The following is a 25017-nucleotide window of genomic DNA, read 5'->3' as shown; positions in this document are numbered from 1 at the left end:
TCAGGGGGAACAGAGCAGGAGGAGGGGGAGGGGGCGCACTTTCCTCCTCAAGAACACCAAAGTTTAAAGAAAACTTCATTTTTTAAAATATTTTCTATTCACTGTTATCTCCATCTGCATTTTAAAAACACCCCTACACATTTTACTTTTAAGCACAATCTCTGCAAAGTCCTCATATGCTGTGCATACGCTCTGTAGGGGCAAACGGCGGTGCAGTACCTACCCAGCTCTGGGATTTTGGGAGCCAGTCCCTATTGTTCAGATCCCTCCTCCTGCTTGGGAAGTGGGAGGACCCGAAAAGGCGTCGCAAAAGGGAGAATTGTTTGAGAGCTCAGTCATCCAAAAACGGCCTTTCAATGTGAGAACTTGGGGGAGCCGAAGAAAATGTCGGTGGCATCGCAGTAAATTACTAAAGCAGCAAAGGCTTTAGAGGGAAAAGAGAAGCGAAAACTGTTGTGTTTTTTTCCTTGGGGGACTTAAACGCAGGAGAGACGCGAAGAGAAGATCGCCTGGTTAAAACGAGGTGCGAGCGCCGAGCAGAGCAAGTTTTGGTAAGTTTGACCGCTTCGTGCGCTCCGTGTTTTTTACGCTGTTGTTACAGTTTTATACATGAACGTATTGGCTATGTTGCGTGTTTTCCGACTCGTGTGGGCACTTCACCGGCTCATCCATGACTCTGTTTCAGAGAAATGTGCGACTCTTGGTGTTTGATCACTAGTTCGTTCATGCTGGCGTCTCTGCTTCGATAGCCGCATTTGTTTTGCTTTTTTCCTCCGCTTTCTCCAGCCTTATGATCCACAATAACTCTGCTACAAAGTTCCCGTGACACAGACGTGCATTATTGGGACGCACCTCGAGGTCAGATTTTGGATTTGAAGTTGCTTTTTATATATAAAAAAAAGAAAAACTTGACTTTGGTTTCGGACTTAGCCTGCGCCCTGATTGGTCTCGCGTCCGTATTTTCCCCCAAAGTTTTCCCCCACTTTTCTGGCGACAATTTCACCACGATGCGTGTTTATGAAGAGCTACGGACCTCTCGTAACACGTCGCGGAGATTCACGGCTGTGTGTTCAGGCATACTTGCGTTTTTCTTTGGGAAAACGTGTCTACGTTTAGCAGGCCGCAGCCTATAGTCGCTCCCATAGGGTAACAGGAGACAGACATGGTGAGCTCTGCCAGACTTACCCCATATCATCATCACCCTCCTCATGCTCATCATCGTTGTGGTGAGGTATAGAAAAGCGGGTGAGCAGTGACCTCCGATGAGTAGATTTGTAAGGAAGTAGAAAGAACGAGAGCCAATTGACAGAGTTCTTATAAATAATTAATTTCTTTTTTTACGGTGCTGCTTAGCCATCTTTAAAAATCCTGCCCCTTCCCTCCCCCTGAAGTTTATGTAGTGCTATCAAAGTTGTTGGATCTTAACATAACAGTTTGGTTACGTTTACGCATTAGACCGCAATCTTCTATTTTTTCCCACAACCCTCCTCCCAGTGCTCAAAAAAAGCCCCGACCAGATTGTATGTTTCTGCTGTCATCAACAAACCCAAACACTGCTACCTGAGTGGAGTCCCACTCACTCCCTCTCACCCCCAAACCAAAGTCCTGGTGTCAGACTAACCTCATTAAAGCCTCCAGTAAACTGGCACCTCTGTTGGTGAAAAACCCTGCATCCTGCCTCGCTGTCAGGAGAGTCTCCCCTGATGCCATCCCCTCATCCAGGTCTGATTTAATGACCAAATGTTCGTCTTGATCCCCCCACCCGAGTTTTGAGCGCTGGCCAAAGGCTGCATCACCGTGAAGGCTCCCAGGGTGGAGGGAAAGGAGGTAAGGGGTGGAGAGGAGGCGGATGGAGGCCTGCAGAAACAGCCGCAGGGGCTCGAGTTTCCAACCCCAGGTGTCGTTTTGTTATTTGGATTAGTCTACATTTAGCCTCCACTGCCTTGCATGGAGGACGGCTTCGCGATTCAGTGACAGACATGGCATCAGACAAGAGGGCCCGATTGTTCCCGCTGAATCAATGTCACTTGGATTAAAAGTCGAAACGAATGGCCGGGCCTCCTCCAATTAGGCGCACAGCTTCTGGGCGAATTAATTGGTCTCAGTAAAAAGGAGCCTCTTGTTTGGTAGCAGGGTTTGTTGTTTTTGTTGATCATCTCTGGCAGGCGGGTGGATCAAAGCTGAACTAAATGATTCCTGTCTGATTATCTGCCTGTTTCTCACAGGGCTTTGGCCCCTTTGATTGCTGATGTGGGGAATGGGGGGCACAATTATGGGAGTTGCTAATCAATCTTGTGCAATGCTAAGCAAATATATTGGAGCTGCTGCTACTGTGGGCAGAAACTATCATTTTCAAACAGTTTATTTCCCCATAAAGTTTTTAAATACCATCTTTTATTGACTTGTGATCATGAACCACGTGTTAAAGATGGGAAAACACATTTTTGAGCAAACATTTCAGATATTTCTCACTGTCCTGGCTTCTTAGAAATAAGTCTTCTGATACCAAACTACATTTTCAAAAATCTTTGGTTATGTTTCTCAAGGCGGTGCCATTTCTCGTTTGTAGACGGTTCGTAAATGAAGACTAACACGCTTTCATACAGTAAAGCAGACTCAATGTATTATGCTGCACCACAGGCACGTTTCAAGCCTCTATAGCAGTGGTTCTTAACCTGGGTTCGATCGAACCCTAGGGGTTCGGTGAGTTGGTCTCAGGGGTTCGGCAGAGCCTCCGCTGTGACATGCACGGCTCATTTTGTGCACCAGTAAAAAACATATCTATGTCTTGAATTTGAAAAAAATCATATTTTATTTTTCACTAAAGAGGGGTTCAGTGACTGCGCATATGAAACTGGTGGGGTTCGGTACCTCCAACAAGGTTAAGAACCACTGCTCTATAATATGTGTGTTACACTGTAATTAATGTTAAAAAAAACCATACAAAGTTCCTATTAAGTTGCTTTTTTTTTTTTTTTTTTTTTTTTTTACATTTCTAGGACTGCGAATGAAGACTATATGGACAGGAAGCTTGCTTTATTGTCTTTCGGTTACAGTTTCATGTGGCTGTTACCGGCAGAACCTTCTTTTTCTTCAGTGAAATTAAATTTCATTGATCTTGGTTACCTGCCAGACAGACAGTTTTCCCCTATTTTGCCTGTTGCTGGATAGTTTTCATCCATCCTATAGGAGCTGAGCTTTCGTATGTGTTATAGCCTGTGAGGAAAAGTTACTGTGTGGATTTGGGTCTGCCGCCAACAGAAATAGAGTTTCTCACTCGTATCTTAGCTTTGCTTCCAAATTGACTTTGCCATGTTGAGGTATGATGTAAGATATGAAGGCAAAGAGGACAGGGTTTAACTAACCCCTCATGCAGCCGGGAGTGTTTTCACATCTGGGTTTAAATCAAAGTCTGCAGACGTAAATGGATTTTAAAGATGCATTTCAAGATTGCGAACAGCCAGCAGATCCATAAGGACCACTGTGCGCTCGCGTTCGGGTTTTGGGAGCCAAAAGTTTCTCACTGTGGTTCTGAAAAGCACCCATTGTTGTTGTAGTGGGTGTAACATCCGTGTTAATTGACAAAGGTGAAGAAGAAAAAGCTCCATCCTGGGGGCACGCTTTCATCTCTGACAGCAGGTATGCTCATGCAGTCATAACAGCCTGCAGAGAGAATCTGTAGGCCTTTGCTTGTGTGTGTGTGTATGTGTGTGTGTGTGTGTGTGTGTGTACGGGTTCGTACTATCCTGGTGGGGACCAAAATCTGACTTTTACTATCCTGGTGGGGACTTTCTGCACCGTGGGGACCAAAATCCAGGTCCCCTTGGGGTTGAAAGCAATTTTCACACTCAAAATGCGGTTTTACTGTCAGGGTTACAATTAGGTTATGGTTAGGTTTAGGGTAAGGGTTAGGGTTAGGCATTCATTTTTAATGGTTAGGGTTAGGGTAAGGGGCTAGGGAAAGCATTATGTCAATGGGATGTCCCCACGAAGATAGCAAACCAGACATGTGTGTGTGTGTGTGTGTGTGTGTGTGTGTGTGTGAGTGTGAGCGGTAGCTACCCTCCCATCAAGATCATCTCCTTGCACTGGAATGTATTACTTGTCACCTGCGTGGTGGTTTTGAGATTAGTGCATTAGAAAAAGGGTTACTAAAGACTTGAGAGAGAGAGAGAGAGAGAGAGAGGTGTGGCTAGTTTACTTCATAATTTCAGCAAAAGTTTTTCTGGGTTAATGTACTTTTCATAAACGAGCGAGGAACACACTCATCGCCAAATAAGGCTGCCTCATTTTCCACTGCCAGACATTATTGGCCTGTTGACATACGGTGCATTAGTCCTCTCGCACTGACAGATTGGAAGCTTGGACTTGAGCCTCGTTCCCCCAGGAGGGTTTCTGTGTCCAGTCAGACATCAGATAACCAAAGAGGGACACCTGGACTGGCAGGTGGCCGGGGTCTAGGCACCTCCCCTGGGGCTGCATACCTCTGTTCTCTTGATCCTGTCAGCCAGGACCACAGAGTGAGAGGGAGAGAGGAATGTGAGGAGGGAGGTGGGCGGAAAAAAAAAAGGGGGGGGGAACTAGAAAGTTTTGACAGTGTTGGAGATGCTAATTAGGCTGTGATCAAGCAGATTATTGAAGAAGGAATGAAGATAAATTAGATGCAATGAAAGAAAGGGAAAAAGTCTGTTGAACAAGAGATGGTTGTTCAGCTTTTTCCATTACAGAAGCCCGCTTTTAGGCTACGTTTGCAAAACCATATCTGCACGTCTGTGTTCAGTTTATACACATATATGTATATCAAAAACAGCCAGTGTCTTAACAGCTTTATAGAGATTATCCAAAGCCTTTAAACTAGTTGAGTTGATCTGCTTAAAGTAAAAGTTCTTGATTGGATAATGAAGTTACCCAGGGCGTACTCTCATTCTCGCTCTCTTACACACACACACACACACACACACACACACACACACACACACACACACACACAAATGCACATTGAGAGTGCGGTATGAGTGTTGTTAGATCATTGATCAACTCCAGACTCTGGTAAGAAAGCTGTGTGTGTGTGTAGACAAATAGTCCTGTGTGTGCAAAGCAGATATTTGGACAAAGATTAGGGGGGTGTTATTACGAGCCAAAAGCAACCCAGACGCTCTAATAGATCATTCACACACATGCTTAAGATTGCATTCTGACTGGAACCGCTCGGTTTAAGCCTCGCAGTCACGTTCCTGCTCTTTCTGCTCTCTTTCATGCACGCAGTTGGAAAAGTTTCCTCCCTTTTGTTGGTTTCCTTAAGTTTCTCACCTTTTGCGTGCGGGCTCGCTGAGTGTGGCGCGCTGAGCCTGCACGCACGCTGGAATAATAAGTGCGCTGTATTCTTTTCTCCAGCTTGTGTTAAAGATCAATAAAAGCGGCAACAACAAAAAAAAAGCTGGAATCTGGGTTGTATCCCAGAGCTACAACCAATAATCAGATTTAAAGTGTTGCCCCAGAGAGCAAGAACTCATCATCGAAGAATGTCAGACTGGCAGGAGAAGACATGATTCAACAGAATAAATCACTGGGCACCAGATTAGTGAGGTATTGGGCCCCTGAGGTTATCAGTGCTGGAATTTTCCATCGACAGCGCGGCTCTGTCTGCTGTCCAAATCGTATCTGTGTGAGGTTTTTATTTTATGCAGGATAATGCACATCCGTGGCCTTGAGTGACAGGACAAATGGTAGCTCTGCTTTACTGCGTCTCACAAATCCTGCTCCTGAAACTGAGAGCTCTCTTTGAAACGAGCCTCCTCCAGCTGTTTCCCTTCCCAAGAATGTCTTTGAGATGCAGCAGCTTTCACTCGATAACCATGAACTAGGCTGTCAGGCGCTATTGCACCATCTCAAACTCAGTTGACGCAGCCGAACCCATCGCGTTCTCTTCACGTTCCTGCCTCTTATCCATTTCCCAATTCATCCTCATGTCTGTTTTTTCCTATAACCTTCTCCTTTGGCCTGCTCTTTCTAACTTTACAGTCTTTCTCCATTCCCTCATCTCTCTTTCTGTCACCCCCCCACCTTATCTCAATTTCCTAATGCCTCCTCGTATCTGTTTTTCATATAATATTTCACCCGCTCTGCTTTTCTCTTCCTTCCTTCATCTCCCACTGAGAGTTGTAGGGCCAGTCCCCCCCCCCCCTCCCGGTTCCTGCTGAATAATGGGGAGAAATTGCTCTTGATTTATAATTGGTTCCATTCACTCTGATGCATGAGCTGCCAAAAGAGTTGGGGGGCCCCCTTTAACCCACCCCGTATCCCTCCTCTCTCCCTCCCCTCTCTCCCAGCGCCACAGGAACACACAAAGAGCAGGCTGCATATACGTACAGCTATGAAAGTCTATATTGGCATGCGTGAATGCCGTGGCGTGCGTGCATTTTATTTCTCGGGCTTGGGATAAGTGGTAGCCTGTTTTTTAGCGTGTTGACATTTGGTGTTGGAAAAACTTCCTGAGGTCTGCATATTTATGTGCCTCTGTGAGTATACTTTTACCATGTAATAGGAGTTTGTGTGATTGCTTGCTTATGTGTCACCGAGTGTGTGTGCGTCTTGTGCAAGGAGAGAATGGTTGTGGGTAAATGAAATATGTAACTGCATGCACGCGCGTGTGTGTTTGTGCGATGAGTACTGTGAAATCCTGGGTATTATCCTTTTTTCTATCAGTCCTCCTGTCCTTCTTGGCATCCTTCTATTCTTTTTTAAAATTTTATTTCTATCCTCCTTTTTTATATCCATCCTTCTGTCCTTGTATCCTGCCATCTATCTATCTAACATTTTTTGCTATGCTTCTATTTGCTTTTTTATCCTTAATTCTATCATCTGTTTCTATCCATCTTTCTGTTCTTCTAGTTTTCTATCTTAATCCTTCTCCTTATTCCATAACAATAATGGATACTATTCCTTATTAATAATGGAGTAAGAATATGGAATGGTCTCAGTGTCCTTCTTCCTGTTCTTCTGTACATCTTTCTCTATTCTTTTGTCGTCCTAACCCTGGTATTCTATCTTTTCTACTCCTTTCTCTCTCGCTCCCGTCCTTCCAGGTCTAACTAACTCCCCAGGAAGCCTCTATGATCCAGTCCTGTTCCCATGGCCTTGGTGGGCACGCTGGCATCCCACACCAGGCAGAAGAATGTGGGTGGATGTGCTCACCATGGCACCATAATTAGCTCTCCGTGGTTAATTCGGCTTCGTTATCTAAATTATGCAAATGCTTCAGTGCCTAATTGATTAGAACGCCCCCTCCTCTACATGGCAGGCCTGTCCAGATCCCTCTCGTTAATCCCCGAGACGCACTGTAGCTCGTTAGTGTCGGTTTGGGGAGGGGGTGAAGGAGGGCTTGGACGGGCGTATAGCTCGTTAATACTTTGTGAAGCGTGCGTGTGTGTTTGAGAGAGCGTATTATGAAGGAGGAGGGGGTAAGTTCTCAACCTCGTTAGGGATGCTTTTGATGTGTAATTTTATGGCATGAGAACGAGTGATGTTTTGAGTGGAGGATTTGAGCTGGCCCCCTCTCCACCTGTTGGGCAGCATTTTTATGCCAAAGGGGACTCCATAATGTCCTCTTGTCTGCGGGGGAGTGGAAAGAGAGGTGGGAATCGATTTTTAGACTTAGTCTCTGCCAAGTTTTGGTGTCGAGTTGGCAAAAGGGAAAACAACGGAGGTTGTCCGCTTCAGTTTTTGCATCTTCCATTCTGCATTATAGTAGAGATGGGCAACATCCAGAGGTACACTCATTAATACTAAAGTAACTAACACAAAACTGCATGTATTTCTGCCCAGTTCTATTCAGATTATATGTACATATTTGAGTTTTGATGTTTTGGGTGACCAAAAAAAAAAAATCCATGTGCAGAGTTAGTGCGGAAACAGCTAAGTGAATAATCTGCAAAACTAGCTGGTTTAACGCTGGCATCTCCAGTGTCAGCATGTGCTCCCTCTCTCCCTTTTATTATTGCAGAAAATGAAGTAAAAATATTTTTGCTTTCAAACTGCGAGTTTGACAAAACAAGACTTTTGATTCTGTCTTTTTGGGGGTTTAGGAAACTATAAATGACTTTCTAAAGTTGGTTAATCGGGTTACTCAATAATCCATGTAGCTTTTGGGTGAAAATCTTTAGGTGTTGGACTCTAGGTTTAACAGAACAAGGAAGTCATTGACCAGCAGCTAACATGTGACGCCTGTCTCAGTGTTTTCTTGAGAATTTGTTGGAATAAAAATCCCCTTCTCATCTTTTATGTAGTTGCCCTGTGCGATGGTCTAATGGTAAACCGGATGTGGTTGTGTTGGACCCTGCGCGTCCTCCTCCTTTACTCAGCACCAAAACCCCGGCCAGGCTAAGAGGCCAGCCAACAGATTGACAGAATGAGGAGAAAATATGTTGAGACATTCAGCGACGCTCTCACACACGCTCCCTCGAACACAGCCGCTCATTGATGAGGCTCTGCTCTCTCCTCCTGCTCGCCTGCCAGTTGACATCCTCTCTATTAATTTGAGTCGCTGTTCAGCTTTCTCAGTCAACCTCTCCACCCACCCACCTACCCCTGCATCCATAAAACCCCCTTCACCCGGCTCACATCAGTCTTTAAAGGCACCGAACTCTCTCGCCTCCTCTCTGCCTCCACAAACTCTCCACACACCACTACAGAAACCTCTTGGTCATTGAGCACCCCCCCACCCCACCCTCCCTCTTCTCTTTGGTCATTGAGCAGGGCCCATCAGCTCTTCCCCGGACCCTTCAGAGTAGCGTCTCCCCTTTCTCCAGGGGTCTGCGGGGTCTTTGTCTGTGCACCGGCTCACTGCTTTACAATGACTCTCCACTCTATTAAGGTGCGTTCTGCCTGTTAGCGTCGCCAGGGGCAACCGGCCTCCCGCATGACAGCTATGCAGCGTGGCATTGTGGGCTGCGGGCCTGAGCAGGGCAGTTGAACCCCCGGCACTCCTCACACTTGACACCGCATGTGTTTATCTAAAGGGGGGGCTTTGTGGTGTTTGGAGAACCTTAAGGGAGGATGGGGTGGGGTGGAGGGGAGCGCACGGGTTGTAAAAAGACGTAAAAACTGGGGGGGGGAGGAGGGAGCGCAAGAGGGGACTTTGGGGAGGTGATAAATATTCAACAGCTCAGCTCCTCACGAGAAGTTACTACCCTGATACCCCTTCACTGCCTCCTCTCTCTCCTGTTCGTCTTCTCCGTGCTAGAAAGCAGATGGAATGTGAGAGCTCGGGAAGGAGGCTCCAGTCGGGTTTTATCCAATTAGCAGGGTTGTCAAAATGAATTTATCCACAGAGGCAGGGGCACAATGGGACCGGCAGTGGCCCAGGAGAACGGGGGCCCCGGTGTCTTTACTTAGCACGCTCACAATGAACTTCTGTCAAGTGTCTCTGCCCCGCAACGGCATATGAGACACCGGCATACCTACAGCTTGTGATGCATGCCTGCACACCACCGCCACAACCTCTCACTGCCTGCTGTTTGTGCTTTCTCCTCGCCCTCTCCAAACAGGTGTTGGAGTAAGAACACGCACAGAGTAGCTTCTTCTTGTGGTTTCAGAGTATGCAAAATGGGCGAACGTCCGTTTTAATTCAAGTGACGCTTATTTAGGTATCCGAGGGCGAACACGTGGCTCTGAGCAGACATCCGTGTGCTTGCCAATTTTTCGTGACCTTGCAGATGCTACACAACAAGGGCACAAAGAATGGATGCCTATTCAAGGCGGACACCATGAGGACACAAAAAAGGTATATTGCTAGTTTGGCTGTCCACAGTTATCTGTGTCCAGTAACCAGTGGTGTTGGTCCACCACATGGTAACTCTACTGGAGGGATGGAATTTAATTCTTCCAAAACATATTCCCTCATTTGTGATATGATGAAAGCACTTTTTAAAAGGTTGGCCATAATACAATAAGATTCATAAGTTTTTCATATGTTTTTGCCCCCGAGGACACTCCCACCAGGATAGAAATGTTTAATCGTACTATTAAGGTGATCACTCCTTAGTCCTGAAGGCAAGTTATAAAGTGTTCACAGCAAATTGCAAGTCAAGACACCTTTAAGATCTCCCTGTGATGACCATTAAAATACCACAGCACTCGAAGATAATCCCTTAAAAACTCCTCCCATGAAAATTAACTTTTTAATCACGATAAACCAAGATGAGTTTAAAGGGTTTGATCAGAACTGTCTGGATTTTTTGTGCAATACATGGATATGTGCCATTAAAACATTTTCTCTATTGACACCTTTATAGATGTAATAAGCATCAAAGTCTTTTTTTTTTTCTCCCTAAATTTCAAAGGGAACATGAAGGCACTGAGGGAGGGTAGGAAAATCTGAACCTGCTGAAACCACAAGAATGGATCTGATAGAAGAAATCCTGCAGAAACTCTGTTTAATATGGATCTGTAGCAGTGTATATGCACAATTATGCTTATAAAAAGTTGATTTTTCACATTTTATTTAATGCATATGTTGCATGCAGGCCCACCTGTTGCAGGGGTAGGTTGAAAATCTTTCAATAATGTCAGCAAGTTTAGACTTTTTTTATTTCAATACTTAAATGAACAAAATCCTTAATTAAACTAAAAAAATAGCTATATTACCCAAAAGATAAATATTAAAACAGCTGCCCAAAATCTAAAAATCACAGCGCTGTCATCATTTGCTGTCTCTTTTACTGGTCTACATCAAAACTGTAGCGAGTCGAGTTTCAGGTCCTTGCTGTGACTACAGAAATGGTTGCACTCTAGTCATATTTGTTCAGTGGGACTGGCAGATTTGAACAGTTCACAGAGTTCCCTCTCTTGCACTGTCATTAAAGTATGTCTCATATACCGCAAAGCTGTTCGCACAATGTGTTTGCCATGCGGCGTCGTTCCTCATGGTAGGGCTGTAACAAAACAGTCACAGGCTTATGTGCGCACAAACAGACACACACGTGCACACGCACGCTGCTTTTAATTTAGGGGAGCTGTCTGTGTGTGTGTGCTCTGTTTTTTATCAGTGTCGCTGATGCGTAGGAGGCTCCTCTTTCCCTCTCTGGCTTCTCTGGGAAGGAGTGATGGAAAAAGTTGGACATGGATGTCAGGGCAACTCTTCATCTTGACGCAGGGTATCCGCTAAGCAAACACAGGACCCAGCTCGCTAATGAATCAGACCAACAGACACACTCAGAGAAGCAGTGCTGTTTTTTAAGGGAGTGATGATGTACGAGGTGCCTTTGCAACAAAGCTCTGTCCTTCGTCTGATTGCTAGTGCTTTTATTTTGAAAAGAATGAGAAATCGGACATGTGGGAGGGCTGCGCACTGAGGTAGCGTGTCCCGCTGTGCGTGTCGTTGGCAGACTGGTTTGTGTAGTTGGTTTATGGTTAGTGACTCTTACAGTTGGGACAGGTGCTCCACAGAGATGTAGGTGTTTTTTATGGGCAGCTGTACTGAGTTGTGTCCATATAGTGACCAGCCACAGAAGCCACAGGCCTTCAGCTCTGCTCCCTCCTGGTCCCCACAGTAGCGTGCTGTTTGTTTACAGAGTGAGCCCGCTACTGATGAGCCACTTTGTGTGGACGAGTGAGTAAATGAAACTGTACATGTATGTAGGGCTGACACTAAGGGTTATCCTCATTCTTGAGGGCTTGTCACAATGAGAGATAAACAGAAGGTCTACACATGTGTGAATCTAGAGAAATCAGTGATTGGAGTTTTTGTCTAACAGGGTATTAAGACAAATTTTGCATCAGTGCTAATAGCATTATGTAGAGTTACCACTCAAATCCAGTTCCCTTTTGCTTTTGCGGGGGTTGTAGCATCTTAAAATCCAACACCCAGCAGGAAGCATACAAAAACAACTCGAACACTGGAGCGTTTAGCAGCTAAAAAAAAGAAAGAAAAAAGTTCTGTTTCTGTGTTTCTTGGTGTAAATAAACTCGATTCATTACGGGGCTGACTAATCATTACTGCGCCACGCTGTCTTTTCCACGCAGAGCGCTGCTTTGTTGCTGTTGATGGCACGAGAATTAGTCATCTGAAATTGTTTACACATTCATAATGTGCAATTAAAACGGAGCAGAGAGTGATGTGTGGCCTTGTGGAGCTGTTGCAGCTGCTTTTCCATCACCCTACCGCTCTGCTCGTTTTCATGTGCCAGGCAGCCAAACTTATATATATATATCTTTTTTTCTTCACTGCTACCATTAGATGATGAAGGTGCACTGTAAAAGTTTCCATTCTCTTACTGTCCTGCCTTGGGACCCTTCTCTGTGTGTGAGCGCGCTGGTGTGCAAGCAGGCTTCATTAATCATCCCCTTTGCCTTATTAAGCTAAGAACAAAAAATGCATGTTCAAAGTTGCGTGCCGCTTCCACTTCTGCAGGTTCCTCACGGGACCGTTGCATGTTCGAGGACATGCGTGCATGTGAGGGAGGGAGGGAGTGAGTGGGGAGAAAGGGGAGATTTAGTTTTGCAGGACCACCCTCCTCATCCTGACGGGAAGTTGTTAGTTTAACCTGACAGGAAAGAATTTGGGAAACTTGGCAGCAAGGGGAGAGAGAGAAAAGCTCCCCTCTCTCTATATTAACCGTTAATAGACTAACCATTACCAGCGACTTCTCTATTTGTATTTTAAGTATCCATCTTATCCTCACTCCTTACTGCTGGGATATATATACATTTCCACCCTGTGCCTCCCTCCCTTCTACTACCTCTCATTAGTTGCTCTTTGTCCAAACTCTTGAAAGCAGCCTGTGTGTTTTCGTCTTCTCCTCTATCTTCTTCCCTCTCTTTATACCCCTCTACCTGTATCGGTTACACCTGAGCAGGAAGGTGGAGGGGTTGGGTTACGGCACGCAGAATGAGGGCGCCCCTTTGATGAGCGTGGGCTGGATGGGTGCGGGCGCAGCGGGAGGAGATGGGGTCAGCGGTGAGATGGGGGCTGACAGAAAAGAAAGGCTTTATTTGTGTCTGGAGTTTTGCTGCTGAGCGCGCCGCCTCGCCTGGCTTGTGTTTCGTTAGCGGCCGCCTGTTCGTGCACGTGTGTATACAAGTAAAATTCAATCAGAGGGAGCGGCGCGCTGTTTAGATGGAGGATGCGTGTCTCCGAGCTGAATTTTCGGTGCAGTTCTGCCTGTTTGCTTCAGTCAGGTTTGACTGAAGCAAACTGACTAAAGCCTGTTTTGCTCAAAGTCTGTACATGACCTTTCTAACCACCTCCTGTTATTGTGTGTTTCAGGGGGTAGTGTATGGAAGATGTCTGGAAAGCAAGACTGGACTCCGTGGATGAAAAAGAGAAGGGCTCCAGTGTTGTGCGCTCTTGGCGCAGTACTGCTGTGCTGCCTGCAGAGCGGCGCTTCACTCACCGGTGAGTAAACAACATTAGCTTGTGAAGTACTGGACCCCACTCTCACTGTAATCCCAGTGCCTATTTCCTCTCTCTGTGTATTAACAGTAAGCAACATAATAATGAAAATGTTTCCTTTTTCCATCCATCTGTCTTCATGCCCTCTGTCACAATTTGCTAAGGCAGTTTTCTACCTCACTCTACCCTCAGTTACTGAGTGCCTTTACACACCTGATGCACAGTAAGTCCTTGCCAGGGACAAAATATTCTGGCTGAGGCACAGCGAGTGAGGTGTTATGTGTCTGGCAGCAGGTACAGCAGTTTGTTTGAAAGAAATTGGAAGGCGGGAATAGTGTGCATGAGCTGTTCTTGCCACTAAAAATAATGCAAGTATTGTATGTGGAGCCACAGCGATTAGCTCATTCACTGATTCAAGCAAAATTTGTAACCAAAGAAGCCAAACATTTGTCTGGGAATTTGCTGCTTTTCTTGGTCTGTTGTAGGAAATGTTGTGGTTTAATCACGTCAAACTTTGCTTTGGATTTCCAACTAATCAAGAAAAGAAATGATGGCAAACATACATATCAGTTGCCCGACGTGTAATGAGTCGGAAATATCTTTTATACGCATGCTCACATGTAGAGTTTCTAATTTGCATCTGAATCCTTGTTGTTAATCATTTCCTCAGACGAGGTGCCGGCGTTCAACGAAGAGCCCACATCCGTGGTGCAGAAGCTGGGAGGCAGCGTCACCCTGCATTGCAGTGCCCGTCCCGCCTCCGCCAACATCAGCTGGCTCCTCAATGGCCATGAGCTGGTAGACGGAGATTTGGGTGTAGTGCTGAGGCCCAGCAGCCTGTTCATCCCGGTTCTCTCCAATCAGACTCTTGGCAGATACCAGTGTGTGGCCAGCACCAGCGCCGGAGCCCTAGCCAGTGTGCCTGCTAACGTCACTGCTGCCAGTGAGTAGCCACCCACACGAAGCTGTGACAAATAAACACAAACAAAGGGGCCCCTTTTTGGTTTGTCAGAATATCCAAAGAACGCGTTGGACTTTTTTTTTTCTCTCTCTCTAAGTAGAACAAAAGCAGTGAAGGGGCGGCATTTGTTTGCTTTAAACCTTTACCAGTACATCACTGTAAACCTCGTACTTTTCCACTACTTGTGGTTTTGGGGAGAAAAAAAATATAAACCTACTGCAGTTTTGGTCCATCCAGTGAGAATCTGTTGCACATCAGTAATAAGTGGATTAACTCTGCACAGTCAGGCAGTTTTTGTTCTGTGTACTCAGACAAAAAACAGCTGCGTCAATTTAATAGAGTTAAAATAAATGATTCCCCATGCTGACGTTTTTAGTGCTTTGCTAGTGTACGGTGTTGTATTTGATATCCATTGTGGGACTGAAAAGGGGGCCTGAAACTGTGAAACCTGAGCTGGAGGAATGAAGGGGACCCAGGGGCCAGTCTGAGCAAGTGGGGGGGAGGAAAGGGGACCAGCAGGACTTAGCTTGGAGGCCCCCCTACCTTCATTGGCCCTTTGCTTTCCCCACAACACCACATTCCTCACCGCAGGGCCTGACAGCGGGACTCGCCAGAAGTTATGGCCCCGTAATTGTGCTGAGGGCTGAGTGGAGATAAGAGTGGACAGAGGATATAGGTATACGCCCCAGCAGAGCACACCATTAGCTAGGGCAGGGGGGTGGGGAGGGTGCTTTTACCAGTATTGTTTTACGCGTAGGGATGTGATGTATGCGGCTGCAGAAACGAAGCTGTTTTTAGGCCAGTCGAGACAAGATCCTGACACGAGACGAGACTTGGTGTCACATTCTCTGCCTCCTCAGATCCCTCCACAATCATCTTCACACGCATTTCTCCTCGCGCGTTTTTCACTCTTCACCCTGTCACTTTCTCTCCGCTCACCTCCTTTCATTATCGCCGTCTCCCTCTCTCTCTTTCTCCCCCTCCTCCTCATCCCCATCCTCCTCTTTTTGTCATCTTCACCTCTCTCGCTCTTATTTTTCTTTGGGTTTTCTCCAGAGGCTGTAGCTACAAAGGCATTAAAAGTTATTGATTGCTCCAATAGTGGATGAATCGCGCTGGGACAACCACATGTGGAGCCAGTCTGTTCGCCCCGCCTTCCCAAAAAAGCCTCTTTAATTTAATAACGGCTTCTTCTCGGCCACCCCCAAACCGCCTAAGGAACTGCTCCATGGGGAGTGTGTACGTGCTTGCCTTTCCTTGTGAGCCCTCTTAGTTGTACGCACATGTTTTTTGTGATCAGGATACGTTGACTCCAGACCCTCCACACTATCCGACTCTGAAAAATCTGTGTCTTCTTGGCATCACTTAAAAGCTCCCCCGCTTGAATTCTTGTGCAGACAATCACCCTCCTTCTTTTTTTTTTTTTTGCCATGGAAACATGTATCTGCACAACGTGAACGCACAACACGTTGCTATAACGTGTTATAATTCAGAGACATGCGCGCGGGACTCCTGTTGCTGCTGCACATAAAGATGATGAATGTACTGTCTCTCTCTCGCTCCTTCTCGCCCTGCCAAGCAGCCGTGGTGCGGGAGGTCTGCTTCACTTTATGAATGCCATCAATCCTCCATCCATGCAGGATGCACTCACAAAAAACATCACATGCGCGCGCTCACGTGCACACCTGAGAGGCACCCGTGAGGGGATTTTTTTTGTTTTTTTCCTGTGAAGAATGCGGGGCAGTAGAGTTGTGAGAGGGGGCGTTAAAAGGTGTATATGAAGGAATTTGGGAGAAACAGCCAGGAGAAGGAGGAGGAGGAAGGTGGAGTGGGGAGATATGAGGTGGGGGAAGGGGTGTCTGTAAAAACAGCACCTGATTGATTTTGCAAATGGAGCGCCACACGGCCTATCCTTGAGGTTTTTTCCCCTTCAACACACCCCGCTAAGCTTGACATGTCCTGGCTGGGATTCTCATCTTTCAGAATAAGAGCTGACACAGGCATAGGGTTGTGTTGTGTGTTTGTTGTCAATGTGTGCATGTGTGTTAGACCCCAATCTCCCCCATTACGTCCATTAAAGCTCCCCCAGGTGCCTGCAGAGGGGGCAGATCCAGCGTGCATGGTGGATAAATCGGCTGCCCACAGTGAATGTGTTTGTTCAGTGCTTTGAGTAAATCACTTTAAAGCCCCTATCAATAGATACTGTTAACTAAACTTTGCTTATTGAATTAGAGGTGTACAAAGACTCATCAGCTGACTGTGTGTGCGTACGGGCAGCTCGGTGTGCTGGGTCCAAGAAAAACACACCAGTTATAGCAGCTCTGGAAAGAATGGAGAGGCTGTGTTTGTTAAGAATAAATCAACAAAGGCTGGCAGACGTTTAATTACGTTCCTGGAGAAGTTTTATTTATCTTTCATTTCACTGTTGGACGCCTTAATGACAAATTTCTTTGGGTGTTATTTTCCCCTCCTGTGCTGTTCCCTTTGCTCCTGTTTCTTCTCTCTGTCTCATGTTAGGTTCTCTCTGCTTCAAATCTATAAAATGGCAATGAAACCCTATAGGATGGCGCTTTCTCCCCTTTGACCCCCAAGGCCAGGCCTCCAGGCCGCTCAGGCAGGGGCTTAGAAGGTCAGGGGGCCAGATAAGTGTCTATGCTGTGCAGACTGTGTGTCTGTGGGACACAGTCACAGCACATGGCCCCGGTAATCCCCACTCCCACCATTTCCCACAGAATCTGACCCGGCTCCAGTCCTCGGTATAATGTTTGACAAGATTAATGTGGCCTACTCAAATGTTACTGACACCAGAAAAATTAGCTTGAAGTGCTTTCGTAAAATTCCTGCGAATTTCAGCAGATCACATAAAGACGAGCAGTGGGAAAGAAGTGGAGGTAGAAGTTTTTCTTCCAAAAGGAGGGAACATTAGAGAAGCTGTGGGAATGTGGTTACAACACAGCAAAGTCGGACTGACATGAGAGACACCCAACATGGGAACAGCACAGTTATTATTGCTCTGAATATTGCGGTTTTGTACATCTGAAGCCGAGGAATGACTGTATACATGTGCAGTTAGACGTGATTTACACTGCATATTAAGATGATGAAAGAAGGGTGAAATGTGTTGCAGCTATGAGACGGCGCTGATTTTTCTCCTCATGTCTCTGTTGTTTTTTTTTTGTTTTTTAGAGCTGCGGGACTTCGAGCCCGATGACCAGCAGGAGATCGAAGTGGATGAAGGCAACACGGCTGTTATTGAATGTCACCTCCCCGAAAGCCAGCCCAAGGCTCAGGTTCGCTACAGCGTCAAACAGGAATGGCTGGAAACATCCAAAGGTAACCAGCTGCTTTAATCCCTCAAGATCTTCTATAGCATTCACTCTCTCTCCTTAATTCCCTCTTAATTCCCATACTATCTTCGTAATTTACCGGAATGCTATAATCCTGCTATCTGACCCATCGTAAAACCACCGATAAGGGCATTATCTGGAGAATGTTGAAACATGGGAATGCAGTTGTTTATTTTTCAAACTATTTACTTCTAAGTTGCCTGGAAGAGAAGAAAAGCTCCAGTGGTTTGTAGCTGGTATGCTGATGATGCCTGGGAGCTGTAGGTACTGATATCTGCCTTATCTGTAAGGAAATGAATACCACATTGAAGAGCATTCACTTGGGTCAGACTCGACAGTGCCACTTTGTGGCTTCAGCTGGAAGTGCAGCTATGTATTGGAATGGCACACAGGGCTCATATTACCCACGCTGTTTCACAACATGGACTCGGTTTTTCTGTGGTTCCTCTTTGTCTCGGTGGTATTTCTGATTATTTTCTCTGCTTTTCCTCTGCACCCCTCTCACTCAGACTTATGTTTTTGTTTGGTTCTGCAGGGAACTACCTCATCATGCCATCAGGGAACCTGCAGATAGCCAACGCCACACGTGATGATGAGGGGCCCTACAAGTGTGCTGCCTACAACCCCGTCACTCAGGAGGTTAAAACGTCCACCTCTGCTGATCGTCTGCGCATACGCCGTGAGTCACTATTGCTCATTCAGCATGGCATTCTGGTCTTGCAGGGACGCATTTTACTCGTAGGTGCTCACACGCACAATGCCTCGATTCTTTCAGGCTCCACCTCAGAAGCGGCTCGGATCATTTACCCGCCGGCACCCCGCTCCATCATGGTGACTAAAGGCCAGCGGCTGGTGCTGGAGTGTGTGGCCAGTGGCATCCCAACTCCCCAGGTCACGTGGGCCAAGGACGGGCAGGACTTGCGTCTCCACAACAACACGCGTTTCCTGCTTAGCAACCTGCTTATCGACGCAGTCGGCGAGGGAGACTCGGGCACTTACGCTTGCCGGGCAGACAACGGCATCGGCTCGGCCAGCTCTGCCGTGGTGCTCTATGACGTCCAAGTGTTTGGTGAGTAAACTGAAATGTTTTTTGTTTGACTCTACAAGGTACTTTTGTTTTGTTTTAAGTTTTGTCTGTGTCATGGATTTAATAATTACATCGACTCCTGTTTGGCGGACTGGCAAGACGGGGTCTGTATGTGTGCATGCACATACAGACCCCGTGTGAGTGTGTGAGAGAGGAGCAGTGTGGGCGGTGTTTTGCAACACAGAGTTGGTGGAGACAGAGCTCTCTATTCTGCACCAGGACTTGATTGAGTGTGTCTAGGTTATGGATGACTGTTTTTACAGTGATTTTCTGTGTGTGTGCGTGCGTGCGTGCGTGCGTGCGTGCGTGCGTGCGTGCATGTTTGTGTATGAATGTGTTGTGGGCTCGTCTCTCTGCAGCTGGCTCTAATTAAAGCCAGAGTGCTGCTGTAGCTGTAATGAGCTCTGTCTTTTCCCCCATTCACAAGCAGCCAACCATCAACTAGCTGGCCCAGCCTGGCTCCACACACCCCCTTACACACACACACACACACACACACACACACACACACACACACACACACACACACACACACAGTACAACTGTGTTTTCAGAATCGATTAAGTCACTTATCAAGCAAGAACACGAACCATGTTGTTTCCAGCTTATAGTATTTCCACTATAGTTAGAAAATTTTGGGGTTTGGATGGTTAGTGAGACAAAAATTGTTATATAAAAATGTAAATATTGGAAATTTTTTGGCACTTGTAAAGCAATCTTAAGGCATCAGGAGATCAATTAAGTGTTTTGGTGAACGATTGTATTCACCGAAGCACCGAAGTTTACCTCGATTAGTAGTTTGGTCTACAAATACCAGAAAATAGTAAAATGTTTCCTAGATCCACACAGATGCATATGCACAAAGTTTCAGGTTGGCCTCCTCACCTCGCTCCTTTGTGTTTTTTTTTTTTTGTTTGTTTTTGTTTTTTTCCTTGCAGAGCCTCCTCAGGTGATGGTGGAGCTGCAGCAGCGGGAAGTCGTGTACGGAGACACGGTGCGCTTCATCTGCCAGGCCCACGGTAAGCCCGCTCCCTCTGTGATGTGGCTCCACAATGCCCAGCCGCTCGCCCAGTCGTCTCGTCACCGCCTCACCTCCCGGATGCTGCGCATCTCCAAAGTGGGCCCCCGGGATGACGGGCTGTACCAGTGCATGGCTGAGAACGGGGTGGGCAGCTCACAGGCCTCCGCTCGCCTCATCACCGTATCAACCGGTGAGTGGGTTCAGTTTGGCAATTTGTTGATGATTTTCTTTTATTTCACAGATGTTAGATTTCATCCTTCTTGTTTTGTTACAGGGACTTTATCCCGAGGGAGGCTGCCTTCCATTTACCGCCCGCTCAGCCCAGACAAGGTGCTGAGAGAGCAGCCGCCTGTGAGGCCGGGGGTTGCAGGTGCCATGTTGCCTCTAGACTGCTCTGAATTTCCAGGGTACATGCCTGCAGAAGCCCCCATCATCCTCAGTCAGCCACGCACAGGCAAGGCTGACTATTATGAGCTCACCTGGAAGCCGCGGCACGAGCATGGACCTCCTGTACTGGAGTATATGATAAAATACAGAAAGGTATTGCAAGAAGCTCATCGTCTAAACTTTTTACACACGTGTGTTCTTGTGTTAGTAACTGAGCCTGCTCTGCCTCTCAGGTGGGAGAACTTCTTGCAGACTGGACCTCCACCAGTATCCCGGGCTCTCTCCATAAGCTGACTCTATCCAAGCTGCAGCCGGACAGCTTGTATGAGGTCGAGATGACTGCCAAGAACTGTGCAGGGCTGGGACAACCAGCCATGATGACCTTCAGAACCGGCAAAGGTACAACAACAACTGTTATCCTACTAGATTCCTTCAGTCTTCGCGCCAGATGCTTTTTTTTTTTTTCATGCCGGGTACTTGTGGTCAGTTCACATCAGCGTGCTGTTGCATAATCTGACTGTAAAAAAATAGTCCCCAAGAAATTCCCTTATTTGTTCCGTTTTGAGTCATGTTTGCTAAACACTGAGGCACTTTAAGGTAATCATTATTTTGACAGCTTTAAACACATCTTAACTTTTGACTTCTCAGACTAAGGGAGTCAGAAAGTGACACCAGTCCTTTCCTTTAAAAATGACTTGGAATACATTTCTTTAAGATGATGTGGTGTCTTATCTCTTTTGTCCACAGGTCGCAAAAATCTGGGAGTGTCAAATGATCCTCCAAAGACTCCCTCTGTCCCCTCACCAAGCCTCTCTCGTAAGCTCTCAACAGTCCTGTGTATTACTGAGACAAACTCCTCTCTGATTAACAATACTAATAAATCTATTACTTTGATTATGCACAGAGCTAGATACAGTTTCACCTTCTCCTTTCACTAACAAGTCTCACCTTCTCTTGCATTTCTGTTCCCTGAAGGATGAGCTCCCAGTAAGTGCTGAACGTGATCGTTGCTGAACTTTCTCTCACTAGTTTGAGTATATTGTCCATGTTTGTGGCTTCCATTTGACACTCTTCCCTGCTTTTCTTCAGCTCCCGAAGCCCCCGACAAGCCCACAGTCTCCACAGCGACTGAGACGTCGGCGTACGTAACTTGGATTCCTCGCGGTAACCGCGGCTTCCCCATCCAGTCGTTTCGGGTGGAGTACAAGAAGGTGAAGAAGGCAGGAGAGGACTGGGTGACGGCGGTGGAGAACATCCCCCCGTCGCGACTCTCCGTGGAGATCACGGGCCTGGAGAAAGGTCAGCCATCTTCACACCCTGTTTTCAAAACCGTAGAGTTGTTGCTCAAAGCTGTTTACTCTGGCTCGGTGGGGGTGGGGGGAGTAGTAGGACATGTCGTACCATATCATTACAACAATGATGTCCACATAATTACATTCCCATGGTCTGCAAAATTTATCACCATAATGAGTGTCGTTTCAATCATCTCAGTAATTGTTGCCATCAGTCAAAAGCACAGCCGCGTCACATTTGGCATCACATTTGCTCAGACAAAGAAAACAGACAGTAAAGTGAAAACAAGCCTCATTAATCAGCACAACAATAGGAAAGCGTCACTGGCTGGTTGTAATCCGAGACATGAACAATGCCCGTTCCACTCCCTGTAGGTACGTCCTATAAGTTCCGTGTGGTAGCGGTGAACGTGATTGGTTCCAGTCCTCCCAGCGCCCCTTCCAAGGCATACACGGTGGTTGGCGGGAGAACACACGAACGCCCCGTCGATGGACCCTACATTACCTATAACGAGGCCATCAACGAGACCACCATCATTCTCAAATGGACGGTGAGTGTCCAGAAGGAGATTGAGGATTTCAAAAACAAGCTTGCAGTGATTTATAATGTGATTTATTCTCCCCCTCGACAGTACACTCCTGTAAACAACACGCCCATCTACGGTTTCTACATCTACTACCGGCCGACAGACAGCGATAATGACAGCGACTATAAGAAGGATGTGGTGGAAGGGGACAGATACTGGCACTCGATTACGGACCTGCAGCCCGAGACCGCCTACGACATCAAGATGCAGAGCTTCAACGAGAAGGGAGAGAGCGAATTTGGCAATGTCGTGATCCTTGAAACAAAAGGTGAGGTGCTTTGTTGGCGAAAGCTTGTCGCAGTCAGTCGGTCTTGTCTTTTACAGAAGAGTTTCTTTGCTAATAGTTTAATTTTTTCCTCTTTCTCCTTTTTTCTACAGCTCGTCCTAACTCCCAAAAGCCTCTCCCATCAGAGACTCCCATTGACCCTCGGTATGGACCGCCCGATGGAGGTGTGCCTCGCCCCGGCGACCTCCCCTACCTCATAGTTGGCGTTGTCCTGGGAGCCTTCGTCTTCATTATTGTCGCCTTCATCCCCTTCTGCCTGTGGCGGGCTTGGGCCAAACAGAGTGAGTGCACTTTGCCGTTCCTCGAGTCTTTACAGGGATTAACGTCTTTCCTGTCCACATCCGTGTAATTCCTGTTTTGTCCTCATTTCAGAGCAAACAACCGACATGTGCTTCCCCGCTGTGGCCGCCCCCGTGTCGTCATGTCAGTACACCATGGTTCCTCTTCAGGGACTTGCATTAGTGGGCCACTGCCCGCTGGATACTCACATGACCGCTCCACATGGCGTGTACCCCGCCAACGGAGAATACACACCAAATGGCAAACCTCACCACCCTAAGCACTGCCTGCCAGGGCTCCAGCAGGTAAAAAAACAAAACAAAAACAAAACTAGGTTTTAAACTATCCACGAGTTTTTGTTTTTGTTTGAATATTTAATGTATGCTCGTCTGTGTGTGCAGGATGGTGTGGATTGTGATATGGAGTGTGACACGCTGCTGCAACAGCCCAATGGACACCTGCCTGTTTACCACTATTCTACCAGGTGTGTTTTCATTATAACACCCATTTACTTTCTAATGTACTGGACTCACACCATAAAATAATTCTACCAATAAGAACTGGTGACATTTAAAAAAACTTTTTGTCCTGATTTGATGAGCAAGAAAACTGAATTTTGACCAACAGGCTCAAGAATTTAAACTGAACACCTGGTTAAATGTTGTTGGCTGAACATCCCAAACTCTGTCACAACTGGTATGGACAATAAAAAAAAAGTCTAATAAATATGTTTTTCTTGTTTTCTTCAGTGGCCCTGATCACCCTGATCATCATGAGCACTCCTGCTATTCTCCAGATGACTCCACTCTCCAGCTCCTCAACTCTCCACATCAGCTTTTAGACTCACAGGAAGCGGGAGGTGACGGCGGCTTCTGTGGTGGAGACAAAACGGAGGACATCGCTCCAAGTATGTGAGGATGTCTCCATTAATATCTGCTCATAATGTTCTCCTTTTATTATCAACCAAACGAGCATCTTTTAAGGATGCCTTTGTTTTGGTGTTGTTGTTGAATCCTCCTGTCATCTTCTCACCATTCCTCTTTCTTTATCGCAGAGCCGGCGTCTTTCCCGCTTCTCTCTCTGGAGGACGAAGGGATTTTCACCACATCCTCTTCAGCAGCCACAACGCCACAATCCCAAGATGCAGCTATACAGGAAGTGAACAGCCTCCCAAATGAAGCGTCCCCCGAGGACGAGGGGACGGCCAGCGTGACAGATGCATGAGAGACTGTTAAATAAACAGTAAACAAAAAGAGAGAAAATATTTATTTTTGTATCACAGATATTTATATATTTATGCTTTTGTACATAAGTGTCCGATTATACTGTATATAAGGTTATTTTCATATTGAAAAGAAAGTGACGTTTTATTCATAGATCTCCTCACGCTATGTCACGGACAAAGGGAGTAGTATTTTGTCTTTTTGTCTGTCTGCATTTGAGACCTTTATTCCTTGCGTGAAGAAGAGTCTGGAGTCTCCAGGGACTTCCTCTCAGTTCAGCACTTCACAACTAAACCCTCCCCACCAATCATGTCCTTCCCAGCCATCCTCCATCCTTAGTCTGGACCTTTTAGGTACTTAGCTTTACGTACAACAGAAACACAATCAGACCCAGTCTGATGCTGTCATGAGGTGCTGTTTAGCTCTGCGATATCACGTTCTCTCTCATTTTTGTATAGCAGTAACACAAATGTATTATGCATTGTTCGTCATTAACAAACTATTAACAAGTGTATGCAACATAAATCATTGTTTCAGTAGTGTACAAGAGATTATATATTGTATAGTTTATTTATTTTTGTTTTGGTATATTTTTTTAAATCACTGAATGGGAGAGATTCTGGAAAATGTCTTTAACTCAGTCATTGATAAGCTGAACTTTATACTGCAACCATTTCTGTTTACTTGTTTGCTGGTTACCAAAAGACTGCCAGGTGAGGCTGCTGCGACAGGTGTGTCAGTATTATTCCTCCCTCACTGGTCGGTACATAAGTATTAGTCTTTGACAGAGACATCTGCAATCAAAATGAAGGAGATCCTGAATCTACACTCCCCTTTTTTTTCTTTTTTTTTTTCAAAGTGTAGCTGTTCTGTGGTTGCACATGCTGGAGCACTATTGCATGTAAATAAATGCTTATGAAATTGAGTCGAGTCGTTTGTGAATCTTGAGCATTAGTTCTTTAGGCTTTTTAAAAGTCTGTCAGAAATTTTCAGAGAAATGTTTTTGTTTTGTTTTTTGCTCGTCAAGCCACTTAACACTCATAATGAACACAACCAAACATACAAATGGGTGAACCAGGATTGTCTACACACTTTTAACTTTTGCAAAAACTTAATTTGTTCACATTTCTTTAGTTGAATCTGCAACAAACTTCAGC

At 46.1% G+C, this 25017-nt stretch overlaps 1 protein-coding gene across 2 annotated transcripts; it reads left to right on the top strand.

Annotated features, from left to right (window-relative positions):
* The first annotated feature begins 352 nt into the window (after positions 1-352).
* Positions 353-24774, top strand: boc (BOC cell adhesion associated, oncogene regulated). 2 transcript variants are annotated; one of them, XM_063484284.1, is made up of 18 exons: positions 353-551; positions 13265-13393; positions 14061-14333; positions 17538-17684; positions 18234-18377; positions 18474-18767; positions 19724-19996; positions 20081-20346; positions 20427-20592; positions 20941-21009; positions 21283-21492; positions 21861-22036; positions 22118-22340; positions 22451-22639; positions 22731-22942; positions 23039-23121; positions 23387-23544; positions 23692-24774. In XM_063484284.1, exons 2-18 carry the CDS (start codon positions 13282-13284, stop codon positions 23859-23861), a joined length of 3165 nt encoding a protein of 1054 aa, XP_063340354.1. In that variant the 5' UTR covers positions 353-551; positions 13265-13281; the 3' UTR covers positions 23862-24774. The 2 variants fall into 2 exon arrangements, with proteins under 2 accessions (XP_063340354.1, XP_063340352.1); XM_063484282.1 differs by lacking the exon at positions 353-551 and adding an exon at positions 6419-6518.
* The last annotated feature ends 243 nt before the right edge of the window (positions 24775-25017 follow it).

This window comes from Pelmatolapia mariae, linkage group LG9, assembly GCF_036321145.2.
Source record: "Pelmatolapia mariae isolate MD_Pm_ZW linkage group LG9, Pm_UMD_F_2, whole genome shotgun sequence".
Classification (NCBI taxonomy): domain Eukaryota; kingdom Metazoa; phylum Chordata; class Actinopteri; order Cichliformes; family Cichlidae; genus Pelmatolapia; species Pelmatolapia mariae.
This window is presented reverse-complemented; position numbering and strand designations above follow the sequence as displayed.

Coding starts and splice junctions, on each gene's coding strand:
- boc (XM_063484282.1), top strand. Junction 20,593..20,940: donor GACCTTCAGAACCGGCAAAG/GTACAACAACAA, acceptor TTTTGTCCACAG/GTCGCAAAAATCTGGGAGTG. Junction 22,640..22,730: donor GCGGGCTTGGGCCAAACAGA/GTGAGTGCACTT, acceptor TCCTCATTTCAG/AGCAAACAACCGACATGTGC.